At 46.0% G+C, this 19,425-nt stretch overlaps 1 protein-coding gene and 1 long non-coding RNA gene across 2 annotated transcripts in view; one reads left to right on the plus strand and one right to left on the minus strand.

Annotated features, from left to right (window-relative positions):
* The window catches only part of LOC109470525, a 32,018-nt gene extending 14,161 nt beyond the window's left edge, over window positions 1-17,857 (minus strand). The window contains exon 1 of the long non-coding RNA XR_002140267.1: window positions 17,710-17,857. This is a non-coding gene — a long non-coding RNA (uncharacterized LOC109470525). The remainder of the gene's footprint in view (window positions 1-17,709) is intronic.
* Window positions 1,699-13,816, plus strand: LOC109470523 (myosin-7-like). Its single transcript, XM_019769487.1, has 26 exons — window positions 1,699-1,986; window positions 2,933-3,076; window positions 3,958-4,114; window positions 4,249-4,276; window positions 4,547-4,745; window positions 4,868-4,931; window positions 5,064-5,165; window positions 5,324-5,566; window positions 5,743-6,011; window positions 6,204-6,374; window positions 6,545-6,860; window positions 7,093-7,172; window positions 7,392-7,582; window positions 7,834-8,103; window positions 8,704-8,959; window positions 9,070-9,216; window positions 9,366-9,551; window positions 9,697-9,783; window positions 9,919-10,064; window positions 10,222-11,495; window positions 11,627-11,867; window positions 11,999-12,521; window positions 12,642-12,812; window positions 12,952-13,152; window positions 13,334-13,462; window positions 13,629-13,816. The coding sequence occupies exons 1-26, from the start codon at window positions 1,786-1,788 to the stop codon at window positions 13,638-13,640; spliced, it is 5,808 nt and encodes a 1,935-aa protein (XP_019625046.1). The 5' UTR covers window positions 1,699-1,785; the 3' UTR covers window positions 13,641-13,816.
* Window positions 17,858-19,425: the final 1,568 nt, after the last annotated feature.

The raw sequence follows: 19,425 nt of genomic DNA on the forward strand, positions 1-19,425 counted from the left end.
TTTGAAGAATTTAAGAAATGATCTGCTCAAGATATTCATTTTGAACAATTTTTCAACCAAAACGATTTTCTTCAAGCTGAAGGTCACCTGGTAGACTAGAATGCATTAGGACGAATTTGTTTAACACTTTCCATAAAGTGGATTGTGGACATAAGGCGTGGTCAACTGCACATAGCAAGCCAAGGCCATCCGCACATTAAGAATATTCGTAAGTTTAAAAGCTAAGTTTCAGATAGGAAAATCAGAAAAAGTACATCATCAAGCTATAACGTCATAGATATGCATTAATAACGTTTACGCTAGGCGCGACTATGCCTACATCTAAAGAACTATATGCACACGCATTCAAAACTTTAAGTTATATATGGTATAAGCATAAGATTTTGTATCACATTACTTGTTGAACTTCCAAAGATCTATCAAGATGTGTACTCACACCGGGTGGCATCTCGTCTACTATGTTTAAACTTGACTTTGCTTCGCTGGGTGATACTTGAATGAGTTCAATATGAAGGAGGTAAGCCAAGTGCAAAGGAGCATCAGAAAGCCAGACGCGCTTCTACAGATACAAGCGGGGGATTGAAGGGACAAGAATGCGATGTATTTTTCATGACAGAAAAATGCGATGTATGTTTTCCCGGCCGACTTGAATGTTTTCCTAGCCTTCGTGCGTGTTTTTTCTAGCCGGCTATTTCTGAAGTTATGCGCGTTTCTGACGGACGAATCGCCAACTGATGGGCAATTGTCAGCTGCAGATGCGATCAGCACACTTAACATCACCGTTTAACTATTTACAGGTTTTAAAAGTAGTCTGGTTCACTAACGGCATTTCTGACCTTACCACCTCTTTATTCACTTTCCCTTGTAAAGAAGTAAAAATAATTTAAAAAAATATATATCTTCCTTTGCAAACTGAAGCTATATAGACATTTGTATTTGTACATCAGCAGTGACTTTGGCCAATTTCATTTCGAATCTACACAAACGCTTGAAAATCCTAGAGTAAGACATCTGAAGTCAGTCATCTTTTTGCAAGTTATCGTAAGGGTAAGCAAAAGTTCATGTTCTATTTTTCTGTTGCTTCGACAGAATATATAATAAGCACCTGTTCCCTCGCGTCATCTGTAGTCTAAATCCAAGGACCAATGGCAATGTCGTTTCTGCACGCTCTCGATCAATCAGAGGACGAGGAATAGAAAATGAACACTGGTCTTGCAGAATGACATGAATGTGATTACTTTGGCAGTTCACCCAGATATAAAGGCTCCAACCTCTCTAGTTTCTACTCCGACAGCTTCTAACCGAAAGGTAGAGAGCGTGGCATGTTTTTCCCTTGAAACTTTTAATTCTAGCATAATGTAGGGCTTTTTTTAAGCTTTCGTTGCACGTGTATGCTCTGTTAATAGTCAAAGTCATTCCAGGCATGAAATTTGGTTCAAATGCAATGTTTTGAGCGAAAGCATGTTTCAAGTGTTTCAAATGTTAAGCCCGATGGCATGTTTTGCTGAGGAACTTAGGAGAGGGGCGGTAGGTTGGGTCAATGCTTCCATCATTGCTCTAGAAGGAGAGGGGAAATGGCCTTGTGACAGGAGTGTTGCATGAGAATTTATTTGTATAAAAATTTACCGCATGGTTTTGAATCTACTTGGTAATGAACTTTATGATTGGATTTTTCTCGCCCTGTAGCTGTAGCTCGTCGGACTCATCTTCTGTCTCTCCCGTTCAGCCCAGTCGGCGTGCCACTCCTTCCTGCAGGATCCTTAGCCAAGAGGAACCAGAGCCAAGATGCCGCCCAAGACCGACAAGATCTCCGACGACCCTCGGGTCTACATCTTCGGTGACACCAAGTTGCTGATGGAGCTCCGCTCCGCACCCTTCGACCCCAAGAAGAACGTCTGGGCTCCCGATGAGAAGGAGGTGTTCATCGCCGTGGAGGTCAAGGAGGAGAAGGGCGACAAGGTCACGGTCCAGCTGCCCAAGGGCCAGGTAACTTCACTTTCACTTGACTTTCACTTTTATTTACTATGTACTTGTGTGTTCCCTCATAAGGCCATCCATCGGTCAGTGATGCAAATTCTAAATCAACATCCCCTTACTTGAACTTGAACTTAGAGAACATTGCCTTTTGAGCTAATCTCATGGACAACTTCGAGAAACTACAAGAATACAAAGTAAACTTTGTTCCACAACTGTTCTGTAAGTTACGGCGTATGGCATCTACTGCGGGGAGTGTAGGACAAAAGTTCACTGTAAATCTAAAATGGATGAAGCTCGTTAGCAATCAATCATCATCCGCGGGCATGGGGATCGGACGCATGGCGGTTGGAGACACAGCTTTCTCTCTCTTGGAGTTCTAACATACCGCTCAACAAACGTACCAAAATCCGCCTGAATCTAAGGCAGCGCCAGAAACGAAAACCAATAAAAAAAGGAAGTTAGCTGAGCGTTGAAAGGCAGCAAAATTGCAGCAAAGAGAGCCCCACATACCATAGATGCCCCCGGCAGGATCCTGTTCGTCATTTCTGCTGAGGTCCGGATAACTATTAACCCTAAAATAGCGATGGCTGACCCGATAGCCGAAAGGGCATGGAACTGCTCAGCTGTCTTTAGCACCATCGTGTAAACGCTACAGTGGAATGCCTACAAAAATAAGCAATGCCAAGTTTGATGTGATATCTTATATTTTACACATTTAATATCCATATTCCATTACATTGAAAAATAAAGGCAGGTATGAATATGCTCTGGTGACATTACCATGGATAAAAGAAAACGAATAAAAACATGAATCTAAATCTACGACGGCAAAATGTTCTATCATAGATGTATATCATTAAAGTACTGGTTTCTTCACTTTTCTATTTGGCTTGCTTACATACACATTTCTTGAAGCTACAAATCAAACCGTTAACACCTCACTTTGTCCCAACAGACCAAGGACTATCCCAAGGACAAGTTGGTGATGATGAACCCCTCCAAGTTCGTCTGCTGCGAGGACATGGCCAACATGACCTACCTGAACGACGCCTCCGTGCTGGCGACCCTCAGGGACCGTTATGCTAATGGAATGATCTATGTAAGTAGTGACTTAAAAAGACCAAAAAGTTGAGCCATCCAAAGTTCATTTCACGGAAAAGACTGTCGATTGACTTTGGATTTAAGAATAGGCAGTGATAACTGACGGTACGAATGTATCTAGTATCGAGGATAAGGCACATGACTCGAAGATTTGAAGCAGAAATGCGGCGTGTTAATCAGTTAACGCACCTGCTGTCTAATGATCTTTCGCAACACACACTCCTTAATAAAGGCAGAAATGAAACTGTAATGAAAAAAAACTGTACGACCCCTCTCGAAAAAAAAGGTTGACGTGGGTCGACATCCGGCAGCAAGAGTGCAGACAGAAAGAAAAGAATGCGGCGGACATTCTATGACAGGAATAACCTCTAGGGCATACCAGTCATGACCCCATGGTGCCATCGGACACATGGCGATACTTCTTCAATGAAAAAAGACATGACTAATCAATCAAAAGCGTATTTCCAGTCCGTTTTCAAGAGCGATCGGTCTAATAAAAAAATAAACCTTTAACACATTTTAAAGTCGAGATTTTCCCATCTTTGCTTGTAGCAATTTTATTACGAGTGTCAAACAAAGTGGTCTTCCATCACTAGTAGCACTGGCATTCCTGAGTGACAAATTGCTTGTTGCAATTCAATCGTGTTTGCTACATCGGTTTCACTGAAATTATGATCCGGCCACCATTTTGACGTGACATATGGATCGGCATGAACCCGATGTATGAAATAAAAGTTGTCAGGACGAAACATCAGCTTAAGAGAATAGAAGAAAAAGTACAACACAAAATTGTAACCTACATAAACCCCCAGTGTGTGAATGGTTTCTATGTAATCGACCTGCACTTACTAGTATTATTTCTTGTTACTTTTACTCCAGACCTACTCCGGGTTGTTCTGCGTCGTGATCAACCCCTTCAGGCGTCTTCCTCTCTACACGGAGGAGGTTGTGGCCATGTACCGTGGCAAGAGGCGTCAGGAAATGCCGCCTCACTTGTTCTCTGTGGCTGACAATGCCTACCAGAACATGTTGATCGGTATGTGTAACCTTATTGTGTTCCTAATCATCAATATTCTATCAAATTACACCGAAAATCCTTAGCACTTTCTTTCTATCTTGAAACAAACCTACAAGTGTGGTCCCTAAAGTACTCTTTTATTTTCTTCGCAGACAAGGTGAACCAGTCTATGTTGATCACGTAAGTACGAACTCTTTTCACATGCAATATCTGCAAGTACTTCTATTCTGGTCTCCATACCGGCTAGTCAACTTGTAAAATCTTAAAAGACAAGATGAAAAAGACAACATAAAAGTTTTAAGAAGAATCGCAATGCATTAAATACATTGACTGGGCGTTGCATGCTGACTATAAAACCTATAAGAAAACGAATCTTGTATAGAGTCTATGATCAACAATGACGCAACCATGTAGGGAGCAAAGTACCAACTTCCTACTGTTTGACTACAGTGGCGAGTCTGGTGCCGGTAAGACTGAGAACACGAAGAAGGTTATCTCCTACTTCGCCTTGGTCGCTGCCATTGGCGGTCCCAAGAAGTCCGAAGAAGAGAAGAAGATCACCCTTGAGGACCAGATCGTGCAGACTAACCCTGTACTGGAGTCCTTCGGTAACGCCAAGACTGTCAGGAACAACAACTCCTCCCGTTTTGTAAGACATATCCCATCCTTTTAATACCCGTTTCTCTGGCTTTAGAGTCTTTTCAGTTGTCACTAGATTAATAAGAAATAATTCACAAGAGCTGTGTATCTAATAAAATCGTCCTCTTCCAGGGTAAATTCATCAGGATCCACTTCAACACAAAGGGCAAGTTGGCTGGTGCCGACATCGAGTCTTGTGAGTATAGCTCCTACATTAATACCTTGAAAATCTTTAACACCAACAATGCAAACTCTTTAACTTGTACTGCTTCGTTAAATGTTCTATCTGAAGTTGTGTTAAGTTCTGTATCATTTTTGCTTCGACCAGATCTGCTGGAGAAGGTGCGTGTGATTGAGCAGTTGCCCGGTATGGAGCGTGGCTACCACATCTTCTACCAGCTGCTGTCCAGCGGCTTGAAGGAAGTCACAAGTAAGTGTGCCCAAGGCAACAAACCTTTCGAGAAGACATATACGACTAAAATATAACAGTTACCAGAACGTCTATAGCTTATATGATCAAAGTTCTATTGAAAAAGGCAATTGTGCCATACGCAAGGGATCTGAACTGTTTCTATCTGATTCTCACAGAAATGCTCATGGTCAGCGACGATGCGCATGAGTACCGCTTCTTGGAGAAGGGCGAGAAGACCATCAAGAACGTGGACGACAAGGAGGAGATGCTGTTGACGGACGAGGCCTTCGACGTGCTGGGCTTCACCGGTGATGAGAAGACGAACATCTACAAGCTCACGGGAGGTCTGTGCCACTTCGGCAACATGAAGTTCAAGGCCAAGCCAAGGGAGGAGCAGGCCGAAATGGACGGCACTGAGTGTGAGTTAGAATTCTATTTAAGGATAGGTAGATAAATCAATGGATATATAACCATGTACCATCTAGTATGAAACGAAAATGGAATTTCTGGAACAAAGACGGTCTGCTGCGTGTGGAGTTTACTTGCACGGCCTTTTCTAGTAGTGAAAAATAACCTGATTTGAACCCTTTTGCAGCTGCCGACAAGTTCTCTTTCCTGTACGGCGTCAACAGTGGTGAGCTGCAGAAGGGTCTGCTCAAGCCCAGGGTAAAGGTCGGCAACGAGTGGGTGGCAAAGGGCCAGAACTGCAACCAGTGCATCTACGCCGTCGGTGCCCTGGCTAAGGGCGTGTTCGACAGGCTCTTCAAGTTCCTGGTCAAGCGTTGTAACGACACTCTGGACACCAAGATGAAGAGGGAGAACTTCATTGGTGTGCTGGATATTGCCGGCTTCGAGATCTTCGACGTAAGTTTACCTAATAGTATATATATCATACCTTGCTTCCTGTGTTTGGACGTTATTCCCCTGATCGGAAGCATTATCTGCGAGCCAAAACAGCACAATACTTCATCGGCATGTAAGAACGCCTTGTTAATGGCATACAAAAAGGGATCCGTAGTTTAAGCCATAACTAATTCTGTTATTCTATCTCCACAGTTCAACAGCTTTGATCAGTTGTGTATCAACTACACCAACGAGAAGCTGCAGCAGTTCTTCAACCACCACATGTTCGTGGAGGAGCAGGATGAGTACAAGAGGGAGGGAATCGAGTGGGAGACCATCGATTTCGGTATGGACTTGGCCAAGACTCTCGCCCTGATTGAGAAGGTGAGTAACAAAAGTAGACAAGTAAATGTTATGTGCAGTTAGCCTTCGGATAGGCAATACATTTAATTGATTAAGTACATCTTCAATTATATTCATTAGAAACGACGATTGTTGTTGGTGAGTATTCTGTTGATGAATCCAATTTTACAATATCTTTCTTCTGTACCTAGCCTCTGGGTATCCTGGCCATTCTTGAGGAGCAGACTATGTTCCCCAAGTCCAGCGACAAGACCTTCATCGACAAGCTGCGTGACCAGCACTTGGGCAAGCACACCAGCTTCCTGAAGCCAAAGAAGCCCAAGATCCCCAAGTACGAGGGTCACTTCGATCTGGCTCACTACGCCGGCAACGTGACATACAACATCTGCGGCTGGCTGGAGAAGAACAAGGACCCCATGAACGAGACTGTGGTCGGCTGCTTCAAGAAGGCCGCCAACGAGCTCCTGAAGGACCTCTATGCAGACTTCATGACTGCAGAGGATCAGGGTTAGTACTTTCTCGTTTCTCTCTACACGGCAAAGGTCGCTGACGATACCTGGACTCCTAGAGTCTAACCTAAAGGCAGTTTTATGGTGTCAGTAGGACCACGCCTGTATTATAAAGAAGGGAGATGCTGTATTTTTGCAATCTGCATGCCTACTAATCATTCAAGGTATCTTAAACCTTATCATTTCTGCAATGTTGGGAACCTGACTCATGTTTGCTTTCTGCCCCTTAGCTGCTGCCCAGAAGAAGGGTGGCGGTGGTGGAAAGGGAAAGAAGGGTGGAGCCTTCCAAACCGCCTCTGCTACCCACAGGGTAAATACGACAATATATAACGAAATACATAATACTAGAGATTGACTACATTTGCTCTGCCCTGTACAGCGCTCTACCACATTCTCTCGCATCATCAAGATGTTACGTCTTATGTCTGTTTTATTATCACCAACACTTTATGGAATATTTCTGAACACAACTAAAAAGGTTCAAAGGGACTGACGCGATTTCCTTTGTTTTCTACTTCCTTGACTACAGGAGCAGCTGGCTAGGCTGATGGCCACTCTGCACACCACCTACCCCCACTTCGTGCGTTGTCTGATCCCCAACGAGCTGAAGACTCCTGGTCTCCTGGACAACCCCTTGGTTATGCACCAGCTGACTTGCAACGGTGTACTCGAGGGTATCCGTATTTGCCAGAAGGGCTTCCCCAACAAGATGGTCTTCAGGTACGATCTCTTTCAGACATGTAGATGTTGTTTTGCAAATTTCTAAACTTTTCTATGTCAATGCATGGGCGAAACGTAGAAGGGAAAACATCCAGTCAGTTTTATTACTCATAATGAATGCGAGAATGACCCTTACCTGAAACTCAGCCCTATGAAAAAATCACTTCCTTTATTTGTACTTGTATATATACGTTTATATGTACTTTGCACAAAATTCCGCCAATCGCCAACGCCAATATGTTCCACCACAGGGAGTTCAGGCAGCGCTACAAGCCCGTGGACCCCGTCATGGCCAAGGAGATTGAGGACGACCGCGAGTGCTGCGTCAAGCTGCTGGAAAAGTCCGGTCTCGAGAGCAAGCAATACGGCGTCGGCACAACGAAGATTTTCTTCAAGGCCGGCCAGGTTGCCCACCTTGAGGACATCCGTGACGCCAAACTTGCCGTCATCATCACTGTCATCCAGCAGCGCCTCAGGGGAAAACTGCAGCGCATCGCCTACGAAGTACTCAAGGAGCAGAGGTAAAGAAAAGTGATTTCGACACAACAACCAAAGAGTTGAAGACCAATCAAACCCTTTTATTTAAAACGTATGCGGCACTTGTGGGCCTAGACACCGCTACACTTAAAATAACCGTGGCTCAAGGCACCACCACACTTCTGATAATTACCGTGGCCCTAGACGACACAGTTACACTGCACTTGTCGTTACCGTGCCACTAGACACCACTACACCTGTGTTTACCGTGGCTCTAGACACCACTACACTTATGATTACTGTGCCTCTAGACACCATAACACTAAAAGTATTACAGACACCATTACAGCAATGTTTACCGTGACCCTAGGCACCACTACACCTATGCTTACCGTGGCCATAGACACCACTACACTTGGGATTACCGTGGCCCTAGGCACCATACCACTAAAGGTATTACAGACACCATTACAGCAATGTTTACCGTGGCCCTAGGCACCACTACACCTATGCTTACCGTGGCCATAGACACCACTACACTTGGGATTACCGTGGCCCTAGGCACCACTTCACTAAGTATTACCGAGGTTATAGACACCACTACACTTATGCACTATTCCACTTATGATGCTGTCTAATTTTAGGGCTGCTCTGAAGATGCTGCAGCGTAACGTCCGTAACTGGATGAGCCTGCGCAACTGGGACTGGTGGAAGCTGTTCTGCACCATCAAGCCCCTGCTGTCTCAGTCCCGGGCAGATGAGGAGCTCCGTGCCAAGGAGGAGGAGCTGACAGAGCTCAAGGATGAAGTGGAGAAGGAGGAAACAACGATGGCTGAGATTCAGCAGAAACTGACCGTGGTCGAGCAGGAGAAGAATGAGCTCGCCGGCCAACTGTCTGCGGTAAGCAAAATCATGTTTTCTAAGACACCTCTTGCTTCAAATAAAAATACCCTAGTTGGCTAATGCATGAGTTATCATCCTTGTCATTATGTATGTACTTATGTCCACAGGAACAAACCAACACGGGTGACATCGCCGACAGGGCAGAGAACCTTATTAAGAACAAGGCGGACTTGGAGCAGAAGATCATTGACTACAAGGGTCTCCTTCAAGACGAAGAAGCTAAGAACTCGACGCTCAGCGCTGGAAAGCGTAAGGTGAGCAGCATTCTACTGTATCACGTGCTGGCATTGGAAATACCATGGGAGATATTCCGTATACTAATAAATGAGAAACAGGTCATAAATAACATTGTTTATATCTGTCTTGAAGATTTCCCTAATTTTTCGTTCGCATTCAAAACTAGATTGAGGGTGAGGTGGACAACCTGAAGAAGGACCTGGAGGAGCTGGAGAAGACTCTGCAGAAGGTGGAGAAGGAAACTCGCGGTGTGGAGAACAGGGTTCGCACCACCTCCGAGGAGCTGGCAGCCCAGGAGGACCAGATCGCCAAGCTGTCCAAGGAGAAGGCTAAGCTGGAGCAGCTCAATGCCGTAAGTATACATTCTTTGTCATGGAAATCTGGAAGTATTTTCATCTTTTTTGCAAGGATTTTGTATTTTTGAGTACATATCAGATTTATATACTTCCCTTTCCATATCTCTCAGTATCGTAACATTCATTATAACACCCCTACAGACAACCTTAGAGGACCTGCAGAAGGAGGAGGACAAGGTCAACAACCTCAGCAAGCTCAAGGCCAAGCTCGAGCAGCAACTGGATGACGTAAGTATTGAGATACAAAATTGTAATTGTCATACTTTGACACTCGATTGTACCTATTACCTTTGTACTATTTTAGCCTATCGTTTTCGTACGGTACAAAGCGGTTCTTAACCGTCATGGTAATCTTACACACAGCTGGAGGAGAACCTGGATCGCGAGAAGAAGGCGCGTGCCGAGGCCGAGAGGCTTAAGAGGAAGCTGGAGGGTGACCTGAAGGCCGCACAGGAGACTTTGGGAGGTCTGGAGAACGAGAAGGCCGACCTGGAGGAGCGCATCAAGAAGTACGATCTTTTCCCGTTCTACAGACCATTGTCATAATTATTATCAGATATGCCTGTTCAATGATAACAAATTTCTCTTGAAACAAATAATGGCTATACGCTAGATGTCTAAGCTAAACATTTCGCTACATCGAACTTTGTTGCTTCTATTTAACAGGAAGGAGTTCGAAATCAAGGGCCTTGAGGCTAAGCTGGAGGACGAGCAGGCTCTTGTTACTACCCTGCAGAAGAAGATCAAGGAACTCCAGGGCCGCATCGAGGAGCTTGAGCAGGAGCTCGAGGCCGAGAGGAACGCCCGTGCCAAGGTCGATAAGCAGAGGGCTGACCTGGCTCGCGAGCTCGAGGATCTGGGAGACCGTCTGGAGGAGGCTGGTGGCGCCACCGCCGCCCAGGCTGAGGTCAACAAGAAGCGCGAAGTCGAGCTGCAGAAACTCCGCCGCGAACTGGAGGAGTCCAACATGCAGCATGAGGCCACCGTCGCTGCCCTCAGGAAGAAGCTGTCCGACGCCACTGCTGAGCTGGGCGAACAGGTCGAGACCTTGCAGCGCGTCAAGGCTAAGCTGGAGAAGGAGAAGACCACCCTCAAGATGGAGGTCGATGACCTGGCTACCAACGTCGAGGCCATCTCTAAGGGCAAGCTGAACGTGGAGAAGGCAAACCGCACCCTTGAGGAGCAGATCGCCGAGTCCAACGTCAAGATCGAGGAGTCCGGCAGGCAGATCCAGGAACTGACATCTCTGAAGTCCCGCTTCGAGACCGAGAACTCCGAGATTGGCCGCCAGCTCGAGGAGTCCGAGAGCCAGTGCAGCCAGCTGGCCCGCGCCAAGGGCATGCTGAACCAGCAGCTCGAGGAGCTGAAGCGCCAGCTTGAGGAGGAGACCAAGGCCAAGAACCACCTGGCTCACCAGCTGCGTGCTGCCCAGCACGACTCCGACACCCTAAAGGTACAGCTGGAAGAGGAGCAGGAAGGCAAGGCTGAGATCCAGCGTGCCCTGTCCAAGGCCAACACAGAGGTCACTGCCTGGCGTGCCAAGTACGAGTCCGACGCCATCCAGCGCGCTGAGGAGCTGGAGGATGCCAAGAAGAAGCTGGCTGCTCGCCTGCAGGATGCTGAGGAACAGGTGGAGGCCGCCAACGCCAAGTGCAGCTCTCTGGAGAAGGCCAAGAACAGGCTGGCTGGTGAGGTTGAGGACCTTATGATCGACGTTGAGCGGGCCAATGCCGCGGCAGCTCAGCTGGAGAAGAAGCAGCGTCTGGTTGACAAGCAGATCGCCGAGTGGAAGACCAAGTGCGAGGAGATTGGTGCTGAGCTGGAGACCTCTACCAAGGAGGCCCGTGCTTATGCCAACGAGCTGTACAAGCTGAAGGGACAATACGAGGAGACCATGGACGCCCTGGAAAGCCTCAAGAAGGAGAACAAGAGTCTGCACGGTAAATATTTTCTCAACTTTATCTTTGAAGATTCAAGTTTTAAACTTTGTTATCGACACTTGTGCTATCTGATGCTACTCACATTTTTTCGCAGTGGTATTCAAACATATTTTTTCGGTTATCTTTTGCAGACGAAATCCACGACTTGACCGATCAGCTTGGCGAGGGTGGCAAGAGTGTCCACGAACTCGAGAAGGCCAAGAAGCGCCTGGAGGTTGAGAAGGAGGAACTGCAGACCGCTCTCGAGGAGGCTGAGGGTGCACTGGAAGTGGAGGAGGGCAAGGTCCTGCGTGTCCAGCTCGAGTTGTCTCAGCTCAAGGCTGACATCGACCGCAGGCTGGCCGAGAAGGACGAGGAGTTCGAGAACACACGGTAAGTTGCCTCTTAAAGCCATGATACGTTTACGAGGAATGGTGACCAGCATCGATTGCAGAACGTACCTATAAGGTTCAAGAGGATATTACGGTAACACGGTTATAATGACTTTTCCCTTGCTGTTACAGCAAGAACCACCAGAGGGCGTTGGATGCCCTGCAGACCACCCTGGACGTTGAGGCCAAGGGCAGGAACGAGGCTGTCAGGGCCAAGAAGAAGCTGGAGGCCGATGTCAATGAGGTCGAAGCCGCTTTGGAAAACGCCTCCAAGGCCAACAACGAGGCCAGGAAGACCATCAACAAGCTCCAGAACCAGATTCAGGAAGTCCAGGCCACAATCGACGACGAACAGAGGGCACGTGAGGAGGCTCGCGAGCATCTCGCCATGTCCGAGCGCCGCTCCAACATGCTGACCGCTGAGCTTGAAGAGCTCCGCAACGCCCTGGACCAGGCCGAGAGGGCACGCAAGATGACCGAGGCCGAGCTTGTGGAGTCTTCCGACCGCGTCGGCGAGCTGTCTGCACAAAACACATCTCTGGCTGGCCACAAGAGGAAGCTGGAGGGTGAGATCCAGACCCTGCAGGCTGAGCTGGACGAGGTTATGTCTGAGCACAGGCAGACCGAGGAGAAGGCAAAGAAGGCCCTTTCTGACGTAAGTAAATTTTCGCAACGAAAACTGATATTCTTTCGGTTCATTCATGGTTTGCCAACTTTCGCACTCTCGTACGTTGTTCTAAACCGCGTTTTACATTTGTTTTCTTTACTTGAATAGGCCTCCCGCATCGCTGAGGACCTGCGCCAGGAGCAGGAACACACCGCTCACATCGAGAAGAGCAAGAAGAACCTCGAAGCTGCCATCAAGGACCTGCAGAGGAGACTGGACGAGGCTGAGGCTATCGCCATGAAGGGTGGCAAGCGCGCACTGCAGAAGCTGGAGGCCAAGGTGAGGTTATGATTTTAGACCCAGGTATATGCTACTCTTGTGGTTTGTCATTTCTTCGTATAAAGAAGAAATCATTATTCAACTGCATTATGTTTCACTGATTGAGAGAACACAAGAACTTTTTTTTTCTGTAACACAGGTTCGTGACCTGGAGTCTGAACTCGACACCGAGCAGAGGCGCCACCAGGAGACGCTGAAGAACCTGAGGAAGAACGAGCGCCGTCTCAAGGAGCTGAGCTTCCAGGCCGACGAGGACCGCAAGAAGGAGGAGCGCATGCAGGAGATGGTTGAGAAGCTGCAACTCAAGATCAAGACCTACAAGAGACAAGTGGAGGACGCTGTATGTATCCTTTATCACTATTTTCGCAACGCGCAATTTCCACTTTTCTCAGCAAAGCCAAGAATCGATGTGTCCATTTTTAGCAGTATCGAAGGAGAAGCAGACAATGAAATATTCTTTTTATCTATTTCCGATGCAATATAATAGTTCATTGATCAACATCATATGTATTGATTTACAGGAGGAGCAGGCCAACGTCAACCTCGCCAAATGGCGCAAGACCCAGCACGATCTGGAGGATGCACAGGAGAGGGCCGAGATGGCCGAGTCCGCCCTGGGCAAGATGCGCGCCCAGCACCGCTCCTCTTCCGTAAGCGTATTGACATCAAATTTGCAATTTCCTTTGACAAATATTTTACTTTGACTTTGGCTATGGACTATATAACTATGGATTATACCATCACAGATGAGCTTTCATTCAAATATTTGACTTTTCACTCCTGCTGACATCTTCTCTTCGTGTTTGTCTGTTTCAGGGCAAGAAGTAAAGCGTTTACCGACTCCCCTGACTGTAGAACGTAGCACACATAGTCGACTTCAGAAGCCCAGTTTGGTTCATCGGCGGTCTCGGTGTCTCCCTTACCGGCGGCACTCCCGTTTGGGAGCCCCAACGCACGCACTTCTATACTGACACTGCGACTGAGTGGGGGTGACGCGGAGTGAAGCGGCCACCGAGTTATCCGATGTAAAACTACTACCTGAATAGCTATGGTTAGATATACAGCAGCATTAAATAAGTCAGTTTGCCGCCATATAAAAACAACTCACTGTGAGCGGCGTTGTAGACGCACTAGATGCAATTCAGTCTCTACTAAGTGTGGCTAACACTTCTTGCCATATGCCTTCAATGTCTGTCTCTGTTACGTTCGTCTTTCTGTTATGTTCCACGTCTTCAGCTCGTTAAATTTAAGCAATTAAACTTAGTTAAAACGAAAAGTTGTCGCAATTTAAGAAACGTACATGGAACTTAGGACTGATGCAGATAAGAACTTGTTTCAGCCCAAACTTCGACGCAATCAACCTTCTGGAAAAGGATAAAACGAGAGTATATATTGTATATGTATCTCTTCCGGGACCACTAAGTAGTCTTAGAGATGCGTTTGGAAAAAAATGTATGGTTTTGTGACGTGTATGGTTGCTTCGTTGCCATTGATACTGATTAAACTTCTTTGAACAAAAATGTCATCCTTTTTGGTCATTTGCTGTCCATTTTGCAATTACCCGTAATATACTGAGTAAGTAGTAGAGTATCAAAATCCTTAATATTCTCTATCTAGTACCTATACCGTGACTAAGGAGGGCCCAAATTAGATGTTGACTGTCGAGATTAGTAATTTGCAAATATAACCGACAGAAAAAGAAGTGCTAATCCATAGTAAAGGCCTTAGTTATCCTTAAAGCCGCTTTGGTCCGTAATTAGCTCGAAAACAGCTGCCCAACAGGCGCTTGTCTGATCTACGGTCTCGTTATGGGGCCAGAATTAACTACCATTGATGCTGCTGCTGCTATGTAATAAATGTAGGAAATTACCAACTAATGATATCCAGTTGTGTGGCGTAGACGGCTTAGTGGTTATTAGGCTAGCGTACACTGTCCTGGCAGCACTGAAGCAGAAGTTCTCAGTTGAAGATGACAAGATTTTCCTCACTCCATACAGGTGACTACACTGGTTTGGGAGGCAAAAGTCGGTAGAAAAGTATGGACTCTGCCAAACAATACCATGGCTAGCAAGATCGTTAACCCAATGCCGCTAAGGCGAAACTACTTAGTGGGGGATGCCTGTCCTTTTTACCTGATATCTAACTTTTACCTGATACCTAGGTGATCCAGCACTCTCTCTGCTTGCCTTTTACTGGCGATGCTTGAGGTCCACACGGAAGCTTTCACAGATACTTCCAGCGTATTTAACGATAGCTGTGCTGATACCTAGATTACGGGCTTACGCTAATTAAATTACGGGATTTAGAGATCAGTAAGACACCCCCGTTGAGGATAGACCACCAAGGAGTACACCCCTTATCGGCATGTGTGGTCAAGCGGGATTTGTGGACAGACGCAGACCTGATCCAGCATGATAAAAAAAGGAAAAGGTACAAAAGCTTATATTTGTACAATGCTACGATCAAACCGGTAAAGAGACTCAAATTTAGATTAATATTTGGTAGAAATTATCTCAAAATAATAAAGATGATTATTGATTAATTTTACCTAACCATCTGCATGTTCCTAGCCGTCAGATACTGTAGCAAATTCATATCTATCTTGATAAGTATCCGCACTGCTAACTACAGATCTGTGTGAGCAGTAGGGGCATTGCCATTGGATAGCTTTAAAGAGTTAGATGTTCAAGGGTTAGGTGTAACACGTCGTTCGGTGTAATGTATCCAGCTGTCGCCGCGCCGCGTGCCTGCGAAGCTGGTGTGTTACGCCGAACGGGAGTTATACTGGCTATACAGAATACAGATACAGAAGACCGTCCCTGTCCTGCACAGTGCCGTTTCGCACCTCCACTCCATAAGGGTCAATTCGCCTCGCGTGCCGGAATGTGAAACGCGATCTCCGATCAGAAAATCCGGGTCATTAATCTTAAGACGATGACAAGAATCGCAAAACGGTTTAACCCCAAATCCTTTGCTCGGTATAAGAGAATCTTCGAGTCCAATTTATTGATATCCACAAGCTTCATTAACACCAATAGTCTAACGATAAGTTCCCGGTTAATTGAAACCCCTTTCCTCTGTGTGCGCTGGTAAGATAAACATCACTATGCAAACAGTTTCATAATGAGCCGCCGCGCAGCTGTGGAGGCTAATCAGCTATATTTGCCCTCACAGATTCCTCATTCAGAAAGGTATTTGGCCCCAGCATAGTTCCCGAACTTGTAAAAACTGCAAGTTCATCTTTTCAGCTAAAGTAGCCACCTCCCCAACATGAGTTCTGCTTTTAGTGAACAGTTGCTTGGTGGCGCTATACTCGCAGAATTCACCACCACAATGAAGTCAAGAAATTTTATGAAAATACAAAACCATGAAAACAACTATTGTATCATCCTTGGGGTAAAAAGAGTCACCCATGCCGTCCTACACTTGTGTTTGTGTTGTTGACCATTCTTAGAAGTTTTGTGAACTATTTTACCATAGCGCTATTGTCTCTGTAAGGTTGCCTTGAAATTGAAAGAACGGCATTAGCACATTTCTGTACAATGACAAGATATAACAAATTCACTATAGGCGGCGCTCGCGAAAATCTGGCAGCAGGCATGTGAAATCATTTTCGTAAAGCAGACTGAAACTTTTGTCTTTCTTTTTTTCTAAAAGTACAAAAGACAAGAAACAATCAACTTGGTTCATGGCAGCGCCTCGACCCATATTTGGAAATCCATGGCATTAATGTTTTCTTAGTCCCATCGCAACTTCAGTATAAAAAAAGACCGGCAAACAAACAACCTCGACCAATGGCGCCGCGCGTCGCTATTTTGGGGATATTTGCTATGTAAACCTTTGCAATGTAATGACAAGTATCGATGGTATGCAAGTTTATCCACATTAAAAAAAAACGGATCAAAATTTAACAGAACGACATGTTCTACTAGGTGTTTTTACAAAGATATCCCGTTTGTGATATAAACTTTCCAGCACTGCACATCTGTATCTAGATTTTAGCGAGTCAGCAAAATGGAACCTCATTAACTTTAGCAAGTTACTTGGAACTTGACAGGGAACATCTCGTAAAGCCACTGAAGATATAAAAGTTTTACAATCATCTCATCTACCCCTTGGGCTAATTATTTGTCTGTTGCGGCAACACAGAATATCTGACAGCCAGTTGTCTCTGCCCTTCCCGGTTTTCTGTTCTTCTTATCGTCTAATGAAGTATCGTGCCGGTCCATTTATTCTCTGTCATCCACTGCCCATCTTTCCTGTTGCCTACTCCTGTTTTCTTTCTCCTCCCTGAACTGTTCCTTCTAACACTCAGTGTAAGAACCATCTCTCCAGTATAACGATCCCTAAAATTTATGACGCATTTTCCGTAACACCGTAACATAATCCGAACGATGGTCAATCCGGTCATTCACCCCTACCCACTGCTGTCCACACACCATAATTCATTTAAACAAGATAGGAGCAAACCAAAACGTTACGGGATGTTCAAAACGGCGACGCAATAATTGTAAGAGTTTTGTTAGACATTAATAAAGGTTTTATAGTTCATAATTATACATTTGTAAGGAGAGTTGTGGCTTGGGAAGTTTTAAATGTACCACTGCCTCCTTGACGCACCATCGTACTCTTTAGTTCCGTACGATTGGGACCGGGCTTCAACTAGCTTCCATAGCATGCGAAAAGCTGGGGGTTTTGGGGGTCTTCATGGTCTTTGGGAGCTTTTATGTGCTATTTTCTGATTGCATATAGACAGCATAGCCGGCCGGGTTGAACTGGGCTAATCAGAAAACAGCCGAGGACCACCAAACCCCCAGTTCTATAAGCCTGCTACGGAGGTTAGCTTCAACAGTGATGCAGTGATGATACAGATAAGGGTAATGACGTTTGTACTCACAGTTTGTGACCTTGGCCTCAGTGGGGATGATCCTGCCCTTCACCTTGGCGGCTCTGTCGGCGCCCTTGTCCCAGAGAGACCCTTGGCGTTCTTCTACTGACCCGCAGATTACGACTTGACCTCCTCCGTCCGGTCTGGATCGCTGAAATCGCTTTGCCGCTCTCCTGTAATCAGACGCTTCTCTTCTTCCTCTAGCCTCCATAGAATGCCAAAAACCGAGGGGTTTTGGGTTTCTTTGGGATCTTTGGGAGCTTTTGTGCGCTATTTTCTGATTGCATTTAGACAACATAGCCGGCCTGGTTGAATTTCCCACGTTAGAACTGGGCTAATCAGAAAACAGCCGAAGACCACCAAACTCCCAGTTCCATAAGCCTGCTACGGAGGCTCCTCCATCCAAGGATGCCACAGAAAGCAGTTCTTGCTCGTCCACAGCGAGGAGAGTGGAGACAACAATGACGAGACAGAATGGCTGCGGGCCTGGTTGGGAGTTATGCCATGGAGATGGGAATAAACAATTTGGAATTTTGACGCATGTTTTCGTAAGCCTCCTGGAAACAGGGGTGAATGACCAGGGCGCCCTAATAAATTGAACGCGTTAAGCTGATCATGGGTCAGACTTCAATGGACAACAGAAAGATGTCAGCGTTTCTTTCACATGTCATTTTACAGCCAATTTTAAAGCACAGCGATACAGGCCGTTGCCATGGTACTTTTCAGAATCCGCGGCTCGCCTTTCCATTTAAACCAGCGAGCTCCCAAACAACAATTTACACAGCATGCACACTTCGTCAGCACCACGCGAACTAAAAAACAAACTGGCGCGAACGACCCAAGTCTTTCCCGTCAGAAAAGATGACTTTTGTTCCAATTTTCCGAACTTCTTAAAACATCCCCCGCATCGCTTGTAAAGGCAAGCAGTTCAAATGAGAACGTACTGACATTTTTCCTCTATTAATACTTATTTTAAGTCACTCCCTCTTTCAGCCTATGATTCCCGAAATGCACCTGTCCCCCATGTCTACGTCATCCTCCGCAGTCCCCGAAGAGCCAAACTGTGCAACTATCTCCCGGCCAATCACAGCTCACGCTAAAGAAAACCGGCGAATGGCCGACCAGAATTTAACGAATGTGATTACACTTGCTATTTACGCTGTTATAAAGGCCGCCACCCCTTCGCCCGCTATTCCGACAGCTTTTGACCGAAAGGTAGACGACCCGTTCGTATTATTTCTTCTTTTTCCTTATTTCACATTTTAGTCTTCCAATGCACGAAGTAGAGTTCAAACCATCCTTTTTTGTGTGTTGTGATCTGAGAGCAATATCGCTGTAACGTTGAATGCTAAAGTACCCTGAGTAAGATCTTACGGTTTAGATAATGCTTGTGAGGAAAAAAGAAACAGAGGGTAAGGGCATGCGAGTGGGGAACGGAATAAGGTCGCCCTAGTTTGTAGTGAGATGATCCGCTTGCTTGCTTGTTTGAGGCCCAGATACCGCTTGGGTTTTGGGACGAATGTGACAAATTTTTGCTCGATCTTTTCGCTCAGAAATTAGGTCAGCACAAATGAGTCTAATTATAGAAATAAGGTTTGTTCTCCGGAGGAAAAACATGCTTTGAATTCTCCACGCCCCCCCCCCTTCCCGTGGTCCCTAGCTGGTATTCCTGACAGGATCTCGCACTGTGCATATAGCTCCTCTGTACCAGTACCGGCCTAACGC

Source organism: Branchiostoma belcheri, unplaced genomic scaffold (assembly GCF_001625305.1).
Source record: "Branchiostoma belcheri isolate BF01 breed outbred unplaced genomic scaffold, Haploidv18h27 scaffold229, whole genome shotgun sequence".
Classification (NCBI taxonomy): domain Eukaryota; kingdom Metazoa; phylum Chordata; class Leptocardii; order Amphioxiformes; family Branchiostomatidae; genus Branchiostoma; species Branchiostoma belcheri.